Source organism: Salmo salar, chromosome ssa11 (assembly GCF_905237065.1).
Source record: "Salmo salar chromosome ssa11, Ssal_v3.1, whole genome shotgun sequence".
Taxonomy (NCBI): Eukaryota; Metazoa; Chordata; class Actinopteri; order Salmoniformes; family Salmonidae; genus Salmo; species Salmo salar.
Genome location: NC_059452.1, coordinates 33,842,512 through 33,863,375, shown reverse-complemented (window position 1 = coordinate 33,863,375; position 20,864 = coordinate 33,842,512). Strand labels below are relative to the sequence as shown.

Here is a 20,864-nt window from a genome sequence, read left to right as displayed (position 1 = left end):
ACTCCTCAACAGGCCAGGCTTGGTCCTGTTTGTGGGTGAGTCCTAGAAAGAGGGCGAATTATCTACAAATTCTATCTTTTGGGAGGGGCAGAACACAGTTTTCAACCAGCGATTGAGTTGTGAGACTCTGCTGTAGAGCTCATCACTCCCCCTCACTCCCTCTAACCTAGGACATCATGTTACACTATACATGCATTTTTTGTTCGATCAAGTTCATATTTATATCCATAAACCCCATTGTACATTGGCGCATGACGTTCAGAAAATATTTTGCCTCCAATACTGCCAGTGAATCAGCACAAAAATTTACAAAAATACTCGTCATAAACGTTGATAAAATATTAAACTGTCATTCAAAGAATTATAGATGAACATCTCCTTTATACTAATGCTGTGACAGATTTCAAAAAAGCTTCAAGAGGAAAGCACACTTTGCAATAATCTGAGTACTGCGCTCAGAAAAATACACTAGGCAATACAGATAACACCATTTTGGAGTCATCTAAAATATTAAATAGCATTAGAAATATTCACTTACCTTTGATGATCTCCATCAGAAGGCACTTCCAGGAATCCCAGGTCCACAATAAATGTTGCTTTGTTCGATAAAGTCCATAATTTATGTCCAAATAGCTCCTTGTTGTTAGCGCGTTCAGTTAGCTACTGCAAGTGTAGGAAGCGCGTGGAAAATGTCACGACGAAAAGTTAAAAAAAGTTCTATTTACGTTCGTTCAAACATGTCAAACTTTGTATAGCATCAATCTTTAGGGCCTTTATAACGTGAAACTTCAGTAATATTCCAACCGGACGATTCCATTGTCTTGAAAAACGTTTTGGAACACAGCTACCTCACTCGTGAATGCGCGCCAATGAACTGATGTCCTTCCCTGGGTCACCAACTTCCCTACCTTCTTGTTCGCTCTCTGTTTATCATAGAAGCCTCAAACAACTGTCTAAAGACTGTTGACGTCTAGTGGAAGCCTTAGGAAGTGCAAAATGAACCCTAACTCACTGTGTGTTCGATTGGCAATGACTTGAAAGGACTACAAGCACCAGAATTCTCACTTCCTGGTTAGATTTTTCACAAGTTTTTGCCTGCCATATGAGTTCTGTTATACTCACAGACATCATTCAAACATTTTTAGAAACTTCAGAGTGTTTTCTATCCAAATCTACTATATGCATATTCTAGTTCCTGGGCCCGAGTAGTAGGCGGTTTAATTTGGGTACGTTTTTCATCCGGCCATGAAAATACTGCCCCCTACCCTAGAGAGGTTAATCATTAAAGATGTAGTTTACGTATAACTCTGACTGGTGTGTGAAGTTTGTAACTCTCCTCATTTGGTAATGCAGAAATTAGCCACCACCCACCACCCACCACCCACCCCCTGGGCCTGTCAGTGTCTGTTGAGTTCCTCTGATGTGTATGTTAACCACATGGTGGATCTGAGAGAAGAGAAGAGACAGGAGAGTTCCAGATCCAATGGTATAAATTACTGTAGTGATTTTAACCTCTTACATCTAGACGTTCCGCTAGCGGAACACCTGCTCCAATATCCAATGATAGGCGTGGCGCGAATTACAAATTCCTAAAAAATACAAAAACTTCCATTTTTCAAACATATGACTATTTCACAGCATTTTAAAGACAAGACTCTCCTTTATCTAACCACACTGTTTGATTTCAAAAAGGCTTTACAGCGAAAGCAAAACATTAGAATATGTCAGCAGAGTACCCAGCCAGAAATAATCAGACACCCATTTTCCAAGCTAGCATATAATGTCACAAAAAACAAAACCACAGCTAAATGCAGCACTAACCTTTGATGATCTTCATCAGATGACAACCCTAGGACATTATGTTATACAATACATGCATGTTTTGTTCAATCAAGTTCATATTTATATCAAAAAACAGCTTTTTACATTAGCATGTGACGTTCAGAACTAGCATACCCCCCGCAAACCTCCGGTGAATTTACTAAATCACAAAAAACATAACAATTATTTTAAGAATTATAGATACAGAACTCCTTTGTGCAATTGAGGTGTCCGCTTTTAAAATAGCTTTTCGGTGAAAGCACATTTTGCAATATTCTGAGTAGATAGCCCAGCCATCACGGCTAGCTATTTAGACACCCATCAAGTTTAGCCCTGACCAAACTCCGATTTACTATTAGCAAAGTTTGATTACCTTTGGTGTTCTTCGTCAGAATGCACTCCCAGGACTGCTACTTCAATAACAAATGTTGGTTTGGTTCAAAATAATCCATAGTTATATCCAAATAGCGGTGTTTTGTTCGTGCGTTCAAGACACTCTCCGAAGTGTAAATAAGGGTCACGAGCATGGCGCATTTTGTGACAAAATATTTCTAAATATTCCATTACCGTACTTCGAAGCATGTCAACCGCTGTTTAAAATCAATTTTTATTCCATTTTTCTCGTATAAAAGCGATAATATTCCGACCGGGAATCTGCGTTTAGGTAAAAAGACGAAAGAAAATAAAGCATGGGGTCGACTCGGGCACGAGCCTGAGTCTCACAATACTGTGACCAGCCACTATCCAAACACGCTACTTTTTTTCAGCCAGAGCCTGCAAAGCCACAATTCAGCTTTTTGCCGCCTTCTGAGAGCCCATGGGAGCCGTAGGAAGTGTCACGTAACAGCAGAGATCCCCTGTAATGGATAGAGATAATCAAGAAGGCCAAGAAATTGTCAGACAGGGCACTTCCTGCATGGAATCTTCTCAGGTTTTGGCCTGCCAAATGAGTTCTGTTATACTCACAGACACCATTCAAACAGTTTTAGAAACTTTGGAGTGTTTTCTATCCAAAGCTAATAATTATATGCATATTCTAGTTTCTGGGCAGGAGTAATAATCAGATTAAATCGGGTACGTTTTTTATCCGGCCGTGAAAATACTGCCCCCTAGCCATAACAGGTTAACAAACAGGGACTGTTTGTCCCTTTGTGGGTCTCCATCCCAGGTTTCCCAGCCCATAAAGGCAGACATGCTAACCACTGCTCCAGTAAGGGTTAATGATTTAAAGGCTAAATACGAAACAATAGTCAGTAATATAGTTGTATAGTCATACTGTGTGAGTGATGATTTAGTAATATACTGTAGTGATCACAGTTTTGGCCCCAAATGGCACTCTAATCCCTTCATAGTGTACTACTTTTGACCAGAGCACATTGACTAGAGCACTTTGACCAGAGTACTTTGACCAGAGCACTTTGCCCAGAGTACTTTGACCAGAGTACTTTGATTAGTGAACTTTGACCACTTTGACTGGAGCACTTTGACTAGAGCACTTTGTCCAGAGCACTTTGACCAGAGCACTTTGACCAGAGCACTTTGACCAGAGTACTTTGACCAGAGTACTATGACTAGAGCACGTTGACCAGAGCATGTTGACCAGAGCACTTTGTACAGAGCACTTTGACCAGAGCACTTTGACCAGAGTACTTTGACCAGAGCACTTTGACTAGAGCACTTTGACCAGAGTACTTTAATTAGAGCACTTTGACCAGAGTACTTTAACCAGAGCACTTTGACTAGAACACTTTCACCAGAGCACTTTGACCAGAGCACTTTGACCACTTTGACCAGAGTACTTTGACCAGAGCACTTTGACCACTTTGATTAGAGCACTTTGACCAGAGCACTTTGACCACTTTCATTAGAGCACTTTGACCAGAGCACTTTGACTAGAGCACTTTGTCCAGAGCACTTTGTCCAGAGCACTTTGTTCAGAACACTTTGACTAGAGCACTTTGTCCAGAGTCCTTTGACTAGAGCACTTTGACTAGGGCACTTTGACCAGAGCACCTTGACCTGAGCACTTCGACTAGAGCACTTTGCCCAGAGCACTTTGACCAGAGCACTTTGACTTGAGCACTTTGACTAGAGCACTTTGACTAGAGCACTTTGACCAGAGCACTTTGACCAGAGCACTTTGACTAGAGCACTTTGACCAGAGCACTTTGTCCAGAGGACTAGTGGATCAGTCAGTCTTTGCTAACAGGCATCAGTCCCATCAGTCATCAATCCCATCATGCATCAGTCCCATCAGGCATCAGTCCTATCAGGCATCAGGTCTACTCCAGTCTTGGTTTGGGACTGCCGCTATAGTCAGTCTGGCTGCCATACCACTGACTAACCAACTACACTAGGCCTGGAGGAAATGACTGTGGTTCACACATACACGCACACACACACACACACACACACACACACACACACACACACACACACACACACACACACACACACACACACACACACACACACACACACACACACACACACACACACACACACACACACACACACACACACACACACTCTCACACTCACACACACATGCACATACACTCACACACACCCAAATGCACAGTGACTCACACAGCCACACACACATAAACACACACAGACACGCACACTCACAAAGAGATTACTGCGGTTCCATTGCACCGCCCGGCTCCGCAAAGTCCACAGCAAATGATGTCATCCGGGTGTGAAAAGCAAGATCAGTGTGTGTGTGTGTGTTTCCTGTGACCTATAAGTGAAGAGTAATTCCATGTTTCAGTAAAGGGTCTGCCTCTTTAAACTGAATAAGATGAGGGATTCTAACTGACTCAGACCGTGGAATGCATAGACAGAGACACACACACACTTCAGGCCCTGCTGCGAGGTGCGCTGGTGTTTATGACCTAAACTCTTCTTTTACTGCAACTAGAGGAAAAATCACTTTCTCTCTTTTCCAGTCAGGGCCTCCCTCCATCTCTCTTTCTTTTCCTCTCTCTCTTCTCCTGAGTCGTCTTTTCCAGTCAGGGCCTCCCTCCATCTCTCTTTCTTTTCCTCTCTCTCTCTTTTCCTGAGTTTGAAAGATTTTCCAGCTTCCAGCTTCTGGATTTTGGCAATGTATGTGCATGTGTGTTCAAGGGTGTAAGGGTGTGTTTGTAGGAGGGGAGAAGAGTGTTTGGGCTGCAAGATGGATAATGTGTGTGAAGGGCAGTAAATGGATGTGTTCCATGGGAAAGGTATGTGTGTGTGTGTGTGAGAGAGAGAGAGAGAGAGAGAGAGAGAGAGAGAGAGAGAGAGAGAGAGAGAGAGAGAGAGGTCCAGTGAGTTCACAGGGCCCAGGAGAGTAGATAGGAGTCAATAGACCATAGAAAGAGAAATATAGCACAGCTATGACCATACCCAGAACCAAACATGTCCTCCCCTCCTTCCTCCCTCTCCTCCCCCTCTCCCCTCTCCTACCCTATCCTACCTACTGTATTAACAGACAGTATTATGGTTGTTTGAGGAGTCCTGTATTGTAGCTTTGTTCAGGCATAATTCCCTCTAAAAAGAGAAGCATTTGAAGAAAGATCACAGCTTTAGACACTAGCCTCTGCTTTGAGCAAGATTAAAATACCAGTGAGAGAGATAGATAAAGAGAGGGGTAGAAGAGGGGGGGTGAGAGAGAGAGAGACAGGCGACAGGAGAAAGGGGAAAGAGAGTTAGAGAGATAGGGGTGGTAGAGCGAGTCACAAAAGAAAGAAAGAGAGAGTCAGTGAGATGTGGGGAGAGAGAGAAAGAGCGACTAAATAGAGAGCGGAGAGAGAGAGAGTCAGTGAGATGTGGGGAGAGTGAGAGAAAGAGTGACTAAAGAGAGAGGAGAGAGAGAGAGTCAGTGAGATGTGGGGAGAGTGAGAGAAAGAGTGACTAAAGAGAGAGGAGAGAGAGAGTCAGTGAGATGTGGGGAGAGTGAGAGACAGAGTGACTAAAGAGAGAGCGGAGAGAGAGAGAGTCAGTGAGATGTGGGGAGAGTGAGAGAAAGAGTGACTAAAGAGAGAGAGGAGAGAGAGAGTCAGTGAGAGAGGGGGAGAGAGAGAAAGAGTGACTAAAGAGAGAGAGGAGAGAGAGAGTCAGTGAGAGAGGGGGAGAGTGAGAGAAAGAGTGACTAAAGAGAGAGAGGAGAGAGAGAGTCAGTGAGAGAAGGGGAGAGTGAGAGAAAGAGTGACTAAAGAGAGAGAGGAGAGAGAGGAGAGAAAGAGTCAGTGAGAGAGCGGGAGAGTGAAAATGCTGTAGGCTTTAAGGATATCCTAATGCCTCCAGCACAGTAAGCCTCTGTCTCCCCAAACAATTTTAAAAACCAGACCAAACGTAAACACGGCCCTTCACACAGGGCTCAGAGGGGTTAGGGGTCCTGTGACCGAAGACAAACCACGACATTAGAGATATGGTAAAAAACAGGGGACTTTCAGACATAGGGAGCTATACTGAGGACACCACCTGATGTTGTATATTATAGCATGTACCAGCATTACTATGCAAACAGGCCTTCTGAAAGTATTCCAGCTCTCACAATCTCACGTCACAATTAGACGTCCATCCACGTTTCTCAAACATCAAATTTGGAAGTTGTTCCAAACGTCAAATTTCTAAGTGTTTAAGGTTAAGTTTAGGCATGAACTCAGAATTTTTAAGGTTAGGGTTAAGTTCAGACATTAACTCCACATTTTCTCAAGGTTAGGCATTAACTCTAAATGGTTAAGGTTAGGGTTAAGGTTTGGGATAGGCTTAAAAAAATACATCAAAAGAAAACTTTCTATCGCTGGATTGGAACTCAGAGGCAAATGCTTACGCCCCTCCGCCATCCCCGTCCACCATAGCAAAACACTCACTGTTACCCCTAGTGGCCGGTTCCCACATCATCTCCCAATATCCTCACACATGGATGGACGTCCAATACTGACAAGTATCACAAGTGACCTGGCTGGATTAATGATGGGTTGGATGTCTGAGCATATGTGTGTGTGTGTGTGTGTGTGTGTGTGTGTGTGTGTGTGTGTGTGTGTGTGTGTGTGTGTGTGTGTGTGTGTGTGTGTGTGTGTGTGTGTGTGTGTGTGCGCGCATGCGCGCTTGGAGACTTCTGAAGACAGTTGTATTGCCTGAGTGGAATTCTCTGTAGGATCACAGCTACGTTATAAATAGCCATAAGGAAAACATACAACCAGAACCTGTCAACCAGGAGCGCTAACGTTCTCCTTTTACTGCCACAGTCAAGTCTTGCTGCTCGAGCGGTGCTCGGCGGTCGTCGTCGCCGGCCTACTAGCCACCGCTGATCCCTTTTTCCTTTTCTGTTTGTTTAGTCTTATTGGTTGCACCTGTTCCCTATTGTGTTCTCGTTGTAGCCTCCGGGAGGACGTCCGCCAGGAGCTAGCCTGTCGGGACACGACCCTCTCCCTAGACGAGCTCATTGACATGTCCATTCGTCTCAACAACCTGCTGGCTAGGGATTCCCCTGGTGTCGTTGGACCAACCTTTCCCCGTGCACTCCTTAGATAGCCGACCATTAGGGTCAGGGCTGATCAGGGAGGCCACGGTTCCACTGGACATGGTAACGCAGGGGATCATGGGGAACGGATTAGTCTCTTCCTCATTGATTCGCCTGCGTTTCCGGTGGTGCTGGGGATTCCCTGGCTGGCCAATCACAATCCTGATATTTCATGGAGACAGGGGGCTCCATGGGCAGGTATAAGGGAGTTTCCATCGGTGCGACGACGGTGGAGAGTCCAGACCAGGTTTCCACTGTGCGCATTCCCTCTGAATATGCCGATTTGGCTATCGTCTTCTGTAAAAAGAGGGCGACCCGATTACCACCTCATCGACGAGGGGATTGCGCCATTAACCTCCAGGTAAACGCTACACTTACCAGGAGTCACGTGTACCCATTGTCACAAGAGGAAACACTGGCTATGGAGACATATGTCACGGAATCTCTGAGACAGGGGTACATTCGGCCCTCCATGTCACCCGTCTCCTTGAGTTTCTTTTTCGTGAAGAAAAAGGAGGGAGGTCTGCGTCCGTGCATTGATTATCGAGGTCTAAATTCCATCACAGTGGGGTTTAGTTACCCGCTACCTCTCATCGCTACGGCGGTGGAATCATTTCACGGAGCGCGTTTTTTCACGAACCTGGACCTCAGGAGCGCGTACAATCTGGTGCGTATTCGGGGAGGAGACGAGTGGAAAACCGTGTTTAGTACCACATCGGGCCACTATGAGTACCTCGTCATGCCGTATGGGTTAAAGAATGCTCCAGCCGTTTTTCAATCCTTTGTCGACGAGATTCTCAGGGACCTGCACGAGCAGGGTGTGGTGGTGTATATTGATGACATCCTGATCTATTCCGCCACACGCGCCGCGCATGTATCCCTGGTGCGCAAGGTGCTTGGGCGACTGCTGGAGCATGACCTGTACGTTAAGGCTGAGAAATGTGTGTTTTCCAAATGAGCCGTTTCCTTCCTGGGGTATCACATTTCCACCTCGGGGGTGGTGATGGAGTGTGACTGCGTTAAGGCCGTGCGTAATTGGCCGACTCCGACCATGGTAAAGGAGGTGCAGCGGTTCTTAGGGTTTGCCAATTACTACCGGAGGTTTATCCGTGGCTTTGGTCAGGTGGCTGCTCCCATTACCTCACTGCTGAAGGGGGGCCCGGCGCGCTTGCACTGGTCAGCAGAGGCGAACAGAGCTTTCAGTCGTCTGAAGGAGCTGTTTACCGACGCTCCCGTGCTGGCTCATCCGGACCCCTCTTTGGCATTCATAGTGGAGGTGGACGCATCCGAGACTGGGGTGGGGACCGTGCTATCACAGTGCTCGGGCACGCCACCAAAACGCTGCCCTTGCGGGGGACCGGGAGTTGTTAGCTGTAGTCAAAGCTCTGAAAGTGTGGAGACATTGGCTTGAGGGGGCTAAGCACCCTTTCCTCATCTGGACTGACCACCGTAATCTCGAGGACATCCGGGCAGCTAGGAGATTGAATCCGCGTCAGGCCAGGTGGGCCATGTTCTTTACCCGCTTTCGTTTTACAATCTCCTATCGGCCAGGCTCATTAAACACGAAGGCCGACGCGCTGTCCCGCCTATATGACACCGAGGAGAGGGCCATCGATCCAACTCCCATCCTCCCAGCGTCATGCTTGGTGGCACCGGTGGTATGGGAGGTGGACGCGGAGATCGAGCGGGCGTTACTGTTGGAACCTGCACCATCTCAGTGTCCAACAGGTGCTCAGTATGTGCCGCTTGGTGTCCGTGATCGATTGATTCGATGGGCCCATAATCTCTCCTCTTCGGGTCACCCTGGGATCGAGAGGACAGTGCGGAGTCTTAGGGGAAAGTACTGGTGGCCCACATTGGCTACGGACGTGAGGTTTTATGTCTCCTCCTGCTCGGTATGCGCTCAGAGCAAGGCTCCTCGACACCTGCCTAGAGGGAAATTACAGCCCCTCCCCGTTCCACAGCGGCCGTGGTCGCACTTGTCTGTGGATTTTCTCACCGACCTTCCCACATCTCAGGGGAATACCACGATCCTGGTCGTTGTGGATCAGTTCTCGAAGTCCTGCCGTCTCATCCCATTGCCCGGTCTCCCTACGGCTCTGCAGACTGCGGAGGCCCAGTTTACCCATTTCTTCCAGCACTACGGGGTGCCCGAGGACATCGTTTCTGATCGGGGTCCCGAGAGTAATGGGCAGGTGGAGAGAGTGAACCAAGAGGTGGGTAGGTTTCTACGGACGTATTGCCGGGACCGGCCCAGGGAATGGGCGAGGTACGTCCCATGGGCAGGAGGTAGCCCAAAACTCCCTCCGTCACTCATCGTCTAACATGTCACCGTTCCAGTGCGTGTTGGGCTACCAGCCGGTCCTGGCTCCATGGCACCAGAGCCAGACCGAGGCTCCTGCGGTGGAGGAGTGGGTACAGCGCTCAAAGGACACTTGGAGAGCCGTCCAGGACGCATTAACTAAAGCGAGTGGATGGCAGAAGAAGAGCGCTGACCAGCACCACAGTGAGACCCCTGTGTTTGCACCAGGGGATCGAGTCTGGCTCTTGGCCCGAAACCTTCCCCTCCACCTGCCCTGCCGGAAGCTGGGGCCGCAGTGTGTAGGGCCGTTTAAAGTCCTGAGAAGGATAAACGAGGTGTGTTACCGGTTACAACTTCCATCTTACTACCGTATTAACCCCTCGTTTCATGTGTCTCTCCTCAGGCCGGTGGTGGCTGGTCCCCTGCAGGAAGGTGAGGTGCCGGAGGTCCCTCCACCCCCTCTGGACATTGGGGGGTCCCCGGCGTATACTATACGCGCCATTCTGGACTCCAGACGCCGGGTGGGGGGCCTACAGTACCTCGTTGACTGGGAGGGGTATGGCCTGGAGGAGAGGTGCTGGGTACCGAGGAAGGACATTTTGGACCCCTCACTTCTGAGGGACTTCCACCGCCTTCATGGGGATCGCCCTGCGCCTCGTCCGCCGGGTCGCCCTCGAGTCCGGTGGCGGCGTGCTGCGGGAGACGCGCGTCAGGGGGGGGTACTGTCACGAAACCCACCGAAGGTGGCTCCCCTGCCTGCACAAGCGGTGCTCGGCGGTCGTCGTCGCCGGCCTACTAGCCACCACTGATCCCTTTTTCCTTTTCTGTTTGTTTAGTCTTATTGGTTGCACCTGTTCCCTATTGTGTTCTTGATTTGTGTTTTATTTAAGCCCGCTTAACCCGCCCAGGTTTGTGCGGGATTACGTTTAGTGTTGTGTTTATTTTTGGATGTGCTGGCTTACGAATTGTTATTCTCTCCCCGGACTGTTTTGCCCGTTGTATTGGGTTGGTCATTTGTTTTACACGCCCGTTGGTTTTGACGTTGACCGTTTTGTGCCGGGAAGAATAAAGGTTGTTTATCTTCACCACTGCTCTCTGCGCTTGACTCTATCACCACTCCTAGTAACTCGTGACACTTGCCCCTGGACTTTACAACCATAAAACTTTCATAGACACACAATACAGATGTAGGATCTTAATTTGAGTCAGTTTGATACACCAGGAAAATAATCCTGCAGTAACAGGAAATGTGAATTATTATGTGGGTTATAATTACTGAAATTTCTTTGTAGGTTTTTTGTTAGGGCAAATAAAGTCTGAAATGTTAAAGTGGAAATGTCAAACTTTAGATGGATTTAATTAAGATCCTTCATCTGTAAGGGTACATTCCAAATGGCACCATATTCCCATTTTAGTGCACTACTTTGACCAAGACCTATAAAGCTCTGGTCAAAAGTAGTGCGCTACATAGGGAATAGGGCCCTGGTCTAAAGTAGTGTGCTATATAGGGAATAGGGTTCCATTTGGGACGCACATTATGTGTAAATATTGATCTCTGTATTGGAACGTAAGACGAGAGCCACACTCTGTCCATGTAGTCAGACAGAACCTGTCTGTTAAATATAGACTTGAGGGGAGGAGAGTACAGAGGAGGTCCCTAGTAGATGTGTTCATTATTATAACATCTAATAGCTTGACACACACAATCATGTACACACAGGCACGTACGTACCTACGCACACACTCACACACACACACACACACACACACACACACACGTACACAGACACAAGCACACAGACACACGTAACACACACACACACACACACACACACACACACACACACACACACACACACACACACACACACACACACACACACACACACACACACACACACACACACACGTGTCTCAGCTTGCCTGGCCAGCTAATCATGGCCACGGCTCACACACTGAGCCGGCTTACAGACACACACAGAGCGGAAGGCAGGCTGCAACTCCGCATGTACAGACCAGAGATAAATAAATACAGGAAAGATCACAGTCCAATCCTAACCTTTTAACCATTAGTGGAAACCTCTACCTACTACAAGTTTGAATAGACACAGAGACACAAACACACTCACAAACAAACACACATACACACATATAAATGCAGCCACATACACAAGCACACAAACACACACACACACATTAGCAAGCAATCTTACCTGGGAGATCCCCCTCACTCTGCTCCCCCGAGTCGGAATCCATTTTCTCCTCCTAAACTCTGGACAGAGAACCTCTTATTCTTTCTCTCTCTCTCTCTCTCTCTCTCTCTCTCTCTCTCTCTCTCTCTCTGTCTGTCTCAGCCGATCTCGCTCTCTCTCTTTCTCTCTCTCTCTCCCTCTCTTCCACAGCGAGTTAGCTTTTTCCCCTCTCTCGCTTTCTCTCGTTTTTTTGTTGCTCTCTCTCACTTTTCAGAGGCAGTGAAACTCTCCTCTCTGGCTAGAACACAGCAGCTGAGTAGGGAATTATGTCTGGCTGAAAGCCTGATTTGCTGAGCTGTACCTCTTTTTCTCTTTATTTTTTTGCTCCCTCTTTCCCACTCTTTCTTTTTCTCTTCTCCCTGGCTCCCTCCCTCACTCGCTAACTGTGCTGACTCCTTCAATATCTCTCTTCCTCTCCTCTACTTTCCTCCTCCCGTCCCTCCTCCCTTCGTCATTCTGGTCAGTCCCTCCCTCCCTATCTCTCCCTCTCTTTCCTTCCCTCCCTCTCTTTCTCTCTGTGCTGTCACTCTGTCACTCTCCCTCAGCGCTCTCAATATCTGTCTTTATTTTCTGTCACACTCCATTTCTGTCCTCCTGTGCTCACTCTCTCCCTCTCTCTACATGCGGTGTATCTCTCTGATTATTAAGTTATGTGTGTGTTCCACTGTGGGAGAGGAGAAACTGAAGCCAGTAGCAGCAGTAGCTAGTTTTTTCACCACCAGCTCAATCCCCTGCCTTCCCTCTCCTCCTCTGCCTTCCCTCTCCTCCCCCCCTGCCTTCCCTCTCCTCCCCCTTCCCCCTCCTCCCCTGCCTTCCCTCTTTCTCCCCTTTCCCTCTTTCTCCCCCTTCCCCCTCCTCCCCCTCCTCCCCTGCCTTCCCTCTTTCTCCACCTTCCCCCTCCTCCCCTGCCTTCCCTATTTTTCCCCCTTCCCCTCCTCCCCCTTCTCCCCCTCCTCCCCCTCCCCTCTGCTTCTTCCCCTTCCCTCCTCCCCCTTCCTCCTCCCCCTCCCCTTCTTCCACTTCCCTCCTCCTCCCCCCTTCCTCCTGGTTATTGGCTCATAGTCAGTCATTAGAGAACCCTGTACCGCTCTGACTCACCATGACCAGAAGTCTCTAGCTCGGCTCTAGGGTGAAGGTTCCCCTTCCCTAATCCTAACCTGAATCATTAGTGAGGAGCATGCCAAACTGACCCAAGATCAGCATCTCGGGGCATTTTCACCCTACTAAGTCTCTACAGAAATGCTAATTTTCTATGGCCTACCAGCCTTTTCCCTGCCTGACTGGTTGGTTGGTTGGTTGGCTGGCTGGTTGGCTGATTGGCTGGTTGACTGGTTGGTTGGTTGGTTGGTTGGTTGGCTGGCTGGTTGGTTGGCTGGTTGGCTGGTTGACTGGTTGGTTGGCTGGCTGGCTGGCTGGCTGGCTGGCTGGTTGGCTGGTTGGTTGGCTGGCTGGTTGGCTGGTTGGCTGGTTGGTTGGTTGGTTGGCTGATTGGCTGGCTGGCTTGCTGGCTGGCTGGTTGGTTGGCTGGTTGGTTGGCTGGCTGGCTGGTTGGTTGGTTGGCTGATTGGCTGGCTGGCTTGCTGGCTGGCTGGTTGGTTGGCTGGTTGGTTGGCTGGCTGATTGGTTGGCTGGCTGGTTGGCTGGTTGGTTGGCTGGTTGGCTGGCTGGCTGGCTGGTTGGCTGGTTGGTTGGTTGGCTGATTGGCTGGTTGGTTGGCTGGCTGGCTGGTTGGTTGGCTGGTTGGCTGGCTGGCTGGTTGGCTGGTTAGCTGTTTGGTTGGCTGGTTGGTTGGCTAGTTGGCTAGTTGGCTGGTTGGTTGGCTGGTTGGCTGACTGGCTGGTTGGCTGGTTGGTGACATGATATTGGTGTTCAGCACTTCTCGTGGCCCACACTGAGACTACATCCTAAATGATATCCTATTCCCTATATAGTGCACTATTGTTATTTTACTGCTGCTGTTTAATATTTGTAACTTTTTTACATAACACATATTTTATTTTATTAAACTTCTTAAAGCATTGTTGGTTAAGGGCTTGTAAGTAAGCATTTCACAGTAACCTGTTACACAGTACACCTGTTGTATTCGGTGCATGTGACAAATAACATTTGAATTGATTTGATTTGACTTTTAACCAGAGCCTTACATCAGTCCCAAAGAAAATGGAAGGCCTGTGTGTGTGTGCGCGTGTGTGTGTGTGTGTGTGTGTGTGTGTGTGTGTGTGTGTGTGTGTGTGTGTGTGTGTGTGTGTGTGTGTGTGTGTGTGTGTGTGTGTGTGTGCCTACAGATGGTTGTATTTTTAGGCTACCTCAGTAGGTCCCTTGAACAGCAGATGGGCCTCATCCCCACAGGCAGTGTTATTATAACACATCATCACACTAAATAATCAAATCAAATTTATTGGTCACGTACACATATTTAGCAGATGTTATATTGCAGGTGTAGAAAAATGCTTGTCTGTGTGCATGCCTGTGTATGTATGAGTGCATATTACAGTATAATACACCACATTAGTATTGTATTTAATTAACCATTATTTTAACAGGGAGATATGCTGAGACCAAGGACTCTTTCACAAATGAACCCAGTATACACATCACTACACATCAATAAACACATCAATATACACATCAATATACACATCACGATACATCAAACACATCAATATACACATCACTACACATCAATATAGACATCACTACACATCAATATACACATCACTACACATCAATATACACATCACTATACATCAAATATACACATCATTACACATCATATAAACATCATTACACAACAAACACATCAATATACACATCAATACACATCACTACACATCAATACACACATCACTACACATCAATATACACATCACTACACATCAATACACACATCACTATACATCAATACACACATCACTATACATCAATACACACATCACTATACATCAATACACACATCACTATACATCAATACACACATCACTATACATCAATATACACATCAATATACACATCACTATACATCAAACACATCAATATACACATAACTACACATCAATATACACATCATTACACATCATATACACATCATTACACAACAAACACATCAATATACACATCAATACATAAATGAATGTGTCAGCAGTACTGTATTAAATAAGATCTTGGCAGTGTCTTGCGTCCACAGCAGAGTTATGATGACAACTTAGTGATGACATACAACACACAGCTAGTTGAGGTCAGTCAGTCTGTCTCTGGTGGGAACAGGGAAACACAGCTAGTTGAGGTCAGTCAGTCTGTCTCTGCTGGGAACAGGGAAACACAGCTAGTTGAGGTCAGTCAGTCTGTCTCTGGTGGGAACAGGGAAACACAGCTAGTTGAGGTCAGTCAGTCTGTCTCTGCTGGGAATAGGGAAACACAGCTAGTTGAGGTCAGTCAGTCTGTCTCTGGTGGGAATAGGGAAACACAGCTAGTTGAGGTCAGTCAGTCTGTCTCTGCTGGGAATAGGGAACACAGCTAGTTGAGATCAGTCAGTCTGTCTCTGCTGGGAATAGGGAACACAGCTAGTTGAGATCAGTCAGTCTGTCTCTGCAGGGAATAGGGAAACACAGCTAGTGGAGGTCAGTCAGTCTGTCTCTGCAGGGAACAGGAAAACACAGCTAGTTGAGGTCAGTCAGTCTGTCTCTGCTGGGAACAGGGAAACACAGCTAGTTGAGGTCAGTCAGTCTGTCTCTGCTGGGAACAGGGAAACACAGCTAGTTGAGGTCAGTCAGTCTGTCTCTGGTGGGAACAGGGAAACACAGCTAGTTGAGGTCAGTCAGTCTGTCTCTGGTGGGAACAGGGAAACACAGCTAGTTGAGGTCAGCCAGTCTGTCTCTGGTGGGAATAGGGAAACACAGCTAGTTGAGGTCAGCCAGTCTGTCTCTGCTGGGAATAGGGAAACACAGCTAGTTGAGGTCAGTCAGTCTGTCTCTGCTGGGAACAGGGAAACACAGCTAGTTGAGGTCAGTCAGTCTGTCTCTGCTGGGAATAGGGAAACACAGCTAGTTGAGGTCAGTCAGTCTGTCTCTAATGGGAACAGGGAAACACAGCTAGTTGAGGTCAGTCAGTCTGTCTCTGGTGGGAATAGGGAAACACAGCTAGTTGAGGTCAGCCAGTCTGTCTCTGGTGGGAACAGGGAAACACAGCTAGTTGAGGTCAGTCAGTCTGTCTCTGCTGGGAATAGGGAAACACAGCTAGTTGAGGTCAGCCAGTCTGTCTCTGGTGGGAATAGGGAAACACAGCTAGTTGAGGTCAGTCAGTCTGTCTCTGCTGGGAATAGGGAAACACAGCTAGTTGAGGTCAGTCAGTCTGTCTCTGGTGGGAATAGGGAAACACAGCTAGTTGAGGTCAGCCAGTCTGTCTCTGCTGGGAATAGGGAAACACAGCTAGTTGAGGTCAGTCAGTCTGTCTCTGCTGGGAACAGGGAAACACAGCTAGTTGAGGTCAGCCAGTCTGTCTCTGCTGGGAATAGGGAAACACAGCTAGTTGAGGTCAGTCAGTCTGTCTCTGCTGGGAATAGGGAAACACAGCTAGTTGAGGTCAGCCAGTCTGTCTCTGCTGGGAACAGGGAAACACAGCTAGTTGAGGTCAGCCAGTCTGTCTCTGGTGGGAATAGGGAAACACAGCTAGTTGAGGTCAGCCAGTCTGTCTCTGGTGGGAATAGGGAAACACAGCTAGTTGAGGTCAGTCAGTCTGTCTCTGCTGGGAACAGGGAAACACAGCTAGTTGAGGTCAGTCAGTCTGTCTCTGCTGGGAATAGGGAAACACAGCTAGTTGAGGTCAGTCAGTCTGTCTCTGCTGGGAACAGGGAAACACAGCTAGTTGAGGTCAGTCAGTCTGTCTCTGGTGGGAACAGGGAAACACAGCTAGTTGAGGTCAGTCAGTCTGTCTCTGCTGGGAACAGGGAAACACAGCTAGTTGAGGTCAGTCAGTCTGTCTCTGCTGGGAACAGGGAAACACAGCTAGTTGAGGTCAGTCAGTCTGTCTCTGATGGGAACAGGAAAACACAGCTAGTTGAGGTCAGTCAGTCTGTCTCTGCTGGGAACAGGGAAACACAGCTAGTTGAGGTCAGTCAGTCTGTCTCTGGTGGGAATAGGGAAACACAGCTAGTTGAGGTCAGCCAGTCTGTCTCTGGTGGGAATAGGGAAACACAGCTAGTTGAGGTCAGCCAGTCTGTCTCTGGTGGGAATAGGGAAACACAGCTAGTTGAGGTCAGTCAGTCTGTCTCTGGTGGGAACAGGGAAACACAGCTAGTTGAGGTCAGCCAGTCTGTCTCTGATGGGAACAGGGAAACACAGCTAGTTGAGGTCAGTCAGTCTGTCTCTGGTGGGAATAGGGAAACACAGCTAGTTGAGGTCAGTCAGTCTGTCTCTGGTGGGAACAGGGAAACACAGCTAGTTGAGGTCAGTCAGTCTGTCTCTGGTGGGAATAGGGAAACACAGCTAGTTGAGGTCAGCCAGTCTGTCTCTGGTGGGAACAGGGAAACACAGCTAGTTGAGGTCAGTCAGTCTGTCTCTGCTGGGAATAGGGAAACACAGCTAGTTGAGGTCAGCCAGTCTGTCTCTGGTGGGAATAGGGAAACACAGCTAGTTGAGGTCAGCCAGTCTGTCTCTGCTGGGAATAGGGAAACACAGCTAGTTGAGGTCAGTCAGTCTTTCTCTGCAGGGAACAGGGAAACACAGCTAGTTGAGGTCAGTCAGTCTGACTCTGCTGGGAATAGGGAAACACAGCTAGTTGAGGTCAGTCAGTCTGTCTCTGCTGGGAATAGGGAAACACAGCTAGTTGAGGTCAGCCAGTCTGTCTCTGGTGGGAACAGGGAAACACAGCTAGTTGAGGTCAGTCAGTCTGTCTCTGGAGGGAATAGGGAACACAGCTAGTTGAGGTCAGCCAGTCTGTCTCTGGTGGGAACAGGGAAACACAGATAGTTGAGGTCAGTCAGTCTGTCTCTGCTGGGAACAGGGAAACACAGCTAGTTGAGGTCAGTCAGTCTGTCTCTGCTGGGAACAGGGAAACACAGCTAGTGGAGGTCAGTCAGTCTGTCTCTGCTGGGAATAGGGAAACACAGCTAGTTGAGGTCAGCCAGTCTGTCTCTGGTGGGAATAGGGAAACACAGCTAGTTGAGGTCAGTCAGTCTGTCTCTGCTGGGAATAGGGAAACACAGCTAGTTGAGATCAGTCAGTCTGTCTCTGCTGGGAATAGGGAAACACAGCTAGTTGAGGTCAGTCAGTCTGTCTCTGATGGGAACAGGGAAACACAGCTAGTTGAGGTCAGTAAGTCTGTCTCTGGTGGGAATAGGGAAACACAGCTAGTTGAGGTCAGTCAGTCTGTCTCTGGTGGGAACAGGGAAACACAGCTAGTTGAGGTCAGCCAGTCTGTCTCTGCTGGGAATAGGGAAACACAGCTAGTTGAGGTCAGTCAGTCTGTCTCTGGTGGGAATAGGGAAACACAGCTAGTTGAGGTCAGTCAGTCTGTCTCTGGTGGGAATAGGGAAACACAGCTAGTTGAGGTCAGTCAGTCTGTCTCTGGTGGGAATAGGGAAACACAGCTAGTTGAGGTCAGCCAGTCTGTCTCTGCTGGGAACAGGGAAACACAGCTAGTTGAGGTCAGCCAGTCTGTCTCTGGTGGGAACAGGGAAACACAGCTAGTTGAGGTCAGCCAGTCTGTCTCTGCTGGGAATAGGGAAACACAGCTAGTTGAGGTCAGTCAGTCTGTCTCTGCTGGGAATAGGGAAACACAGCTAGTTGAGGTCAGCCAGTCTGTCTCTGGTGGGAATAGGGAAACACAGCTAGTTGAGGTCAGCCAGTCTGTCTCTGCTGGGAATAGGGAAACACAGCTAGTTGAGGTCAGTCAGTCTTTCTCTGCTGGGAACAGGGAAACACAGCTAGTTGAGGTCAGTCAGTCTGTCTCTGCTGGGAATAGGGAAACACAGCTAGTTGAGGTCAGCCAGTCTGTCTCTGCTGGGAATAGGGAAACACAGCTAGTTGAGGTCAGCCAGTCTGTCTCTGGTGGGAACAGGGAACACAGCTAGTTGAGGTCAGTCAGTCTGTCTCTGCTGGGAATAGGGAAACACAGCTAGTTGAGGTCAGCCAGTCTGTCTCTGGTGGGAATAGGGAAACACAGCTAGTTGAGGTCAGTCAGTCTGTCTCTGCTGGGATCAGGGAAGCACAGCTAGTTGAGGTCAGCCAGTCTGTCTCTGATGGGAAAAGGGAAACACAGCTAGTTGAGGTCAGTCAGTCTGTCCCTGGTGGGAACAGGGAAACACAGCTAGTTGAGGTCAGTCAGTCTGTCTCTGCTGGGAATAGGGAAACACAGCTAGTTGAGGTCAGTCAGTCTGTCTCTGGTGGGAACAGGGAAACACAGCTAGTTGAGATCAGCCAGTCTGTCTCTGCTGGGAATAGGGAAACACAGCTAGTTGAGGTCAGTCAGTCTGTCTCTGGTGGGAATAGGGAAACACAGCTAGTTGAGGTCAGCCAGTCTGTCTCTGCTGGGAACAGGGAAACACAGCTAGTTGTGGTCAGCCAGTCTGTCTCTGGTGGGAATAGGGAAACACAGATAGTTGAGGTCAGCCAGTCTGTCTCTGCTGGGAACAGGGAAACACAGCTAGTTGAGGTCAGCCGGTCAGTCTCTGGTGGGAACAGGGAAACACAGCTAGTTGAGGTCAGCCAGTCTGTCTCTGCTGGGAACAGGGAAACACAGCTAGTTGAGGTCAGCCAGTCTGTCTCTGGTGGGAATAGGGAAACACAGCTAGTTGAGGTCAGCCAGTCTGTCTCTGGTGGGAACAGGGAAACACAGCTAGTTGAGGTCAGCCAGTCTGTCTCTGCTGGGAATAGGGAAACACAGCTAGTTGGGGTCAGTCAGTCTGTCTCTGCTGGGAACAGGGAAACACAGCTAGTTGAGGTCAGTCAGTCTGTCTCTGCTGGGAATAGGGAAACACAGCTAGTTGAGGTCAGCCAGTCTGTCTATGGTGGGAATAGGGAAACACAGCTAGTTGAGATCAGTCAGTCTGTCTCTGGTGGGAACAGGGAACACAGCTAGTTGAGGTCAGTCAGTCTGTCTCTGCTGGGAATAGGGAAACACAGCTAATTGAGGTCAGTCAGTCTGTCTCTGCTGGGAACAGGGAAACACAGCTAGTTGAGGTCAGTCAGTCTGTCTCTGCTGGGATCAGGGAAACACAGCTAGTTGAGGTCAGTCAGTCTGTCTCTGCTGGGAAAAGGGAAACACAGCTAGTTGAGGTCAGTCAGTCTGTCCCTGCTGGGAACAGGGAAACACAGCTAGTTGAGGTCAGTCAGTCTGTCTCTGCTGGGAATAGGGAAACACAGCTAGTTGAGGTCAGTCAGTCTGTCTCTGGTGGGAACAGGGAAACACAGCTAGTTGAGGTCAGCCAGTCTGTCTCTGGTGGGAATAGGGAAACACAGCTAGTTGAGGTCAGTCAGTCTGTCTCTGCTGGGAATAGGGAAACACAGCTAGTTGAGGTCAGCCAGTCTGTCTCTGCTGGGAACAGGGAAACACTGCTAGTTGTGGTCAGCCAGTCTGTCTCTGCTTGGAATAGGGAAACACAGCTAGTTGAGGTCAGTCAGTCTGTATCTGCAGGGAACAGGGAAACACAGCTAGTTCAGGTCAGCCGGTCAGTCTCTGGTGGGAATAGGGAAACACAGCTAGTTGAGGTCAGTCACTCTGTCTCTGGTGGGAACAGGGAAACACAGCTAGTTGAGGTCAGCCAGTCTGTCTCTGGTGGGAATAGGGAAACACAGCTAGTTGAGGTCAGCCAGTCTGTCTCTGGTGGGAACAGGGAAACACAGCTAGTTGAGGTCAGCCAGTCTGTCTCTGCTGGGAATAGGGAAACACAGCTAGTTGACGTCAGCCAGTCTGTCTCTGGTGGGAATAGGGAAACACAGCTAGTTGAGGTCAGTCAGTCTGTCTCTGGTGGGAATCGGGAAAC

General features: G+C 48.4%; 1 protein-coding gene across 1 annotated transcript in view; it reads right to left on the bottom strand.

Annotated features, from left to right (window-relative positions):
• Positions 1-12,329, bottom strand: part of LOC106562529 (tumor necrosis factor alpha-induced protein 8-like protein 3) — a 47,974-nt gene extending 35,645 nt beyond the window's left edge. The window contains exon 1 of the mRNA XM_014127463.2: positions 11,849-12,329. Within this exon, the coding sequence (XP_013982938.1) occupies positions 11,849-11,891 (43 nt within the window). The 5' untranslated portion in view covers positions 11,892-12,329. The remainder of the gene's footprint in view (positions 1-11,848) is intronic.
• Positions 12,330-20,864: the final 8,535 nt, after the last annotated feature.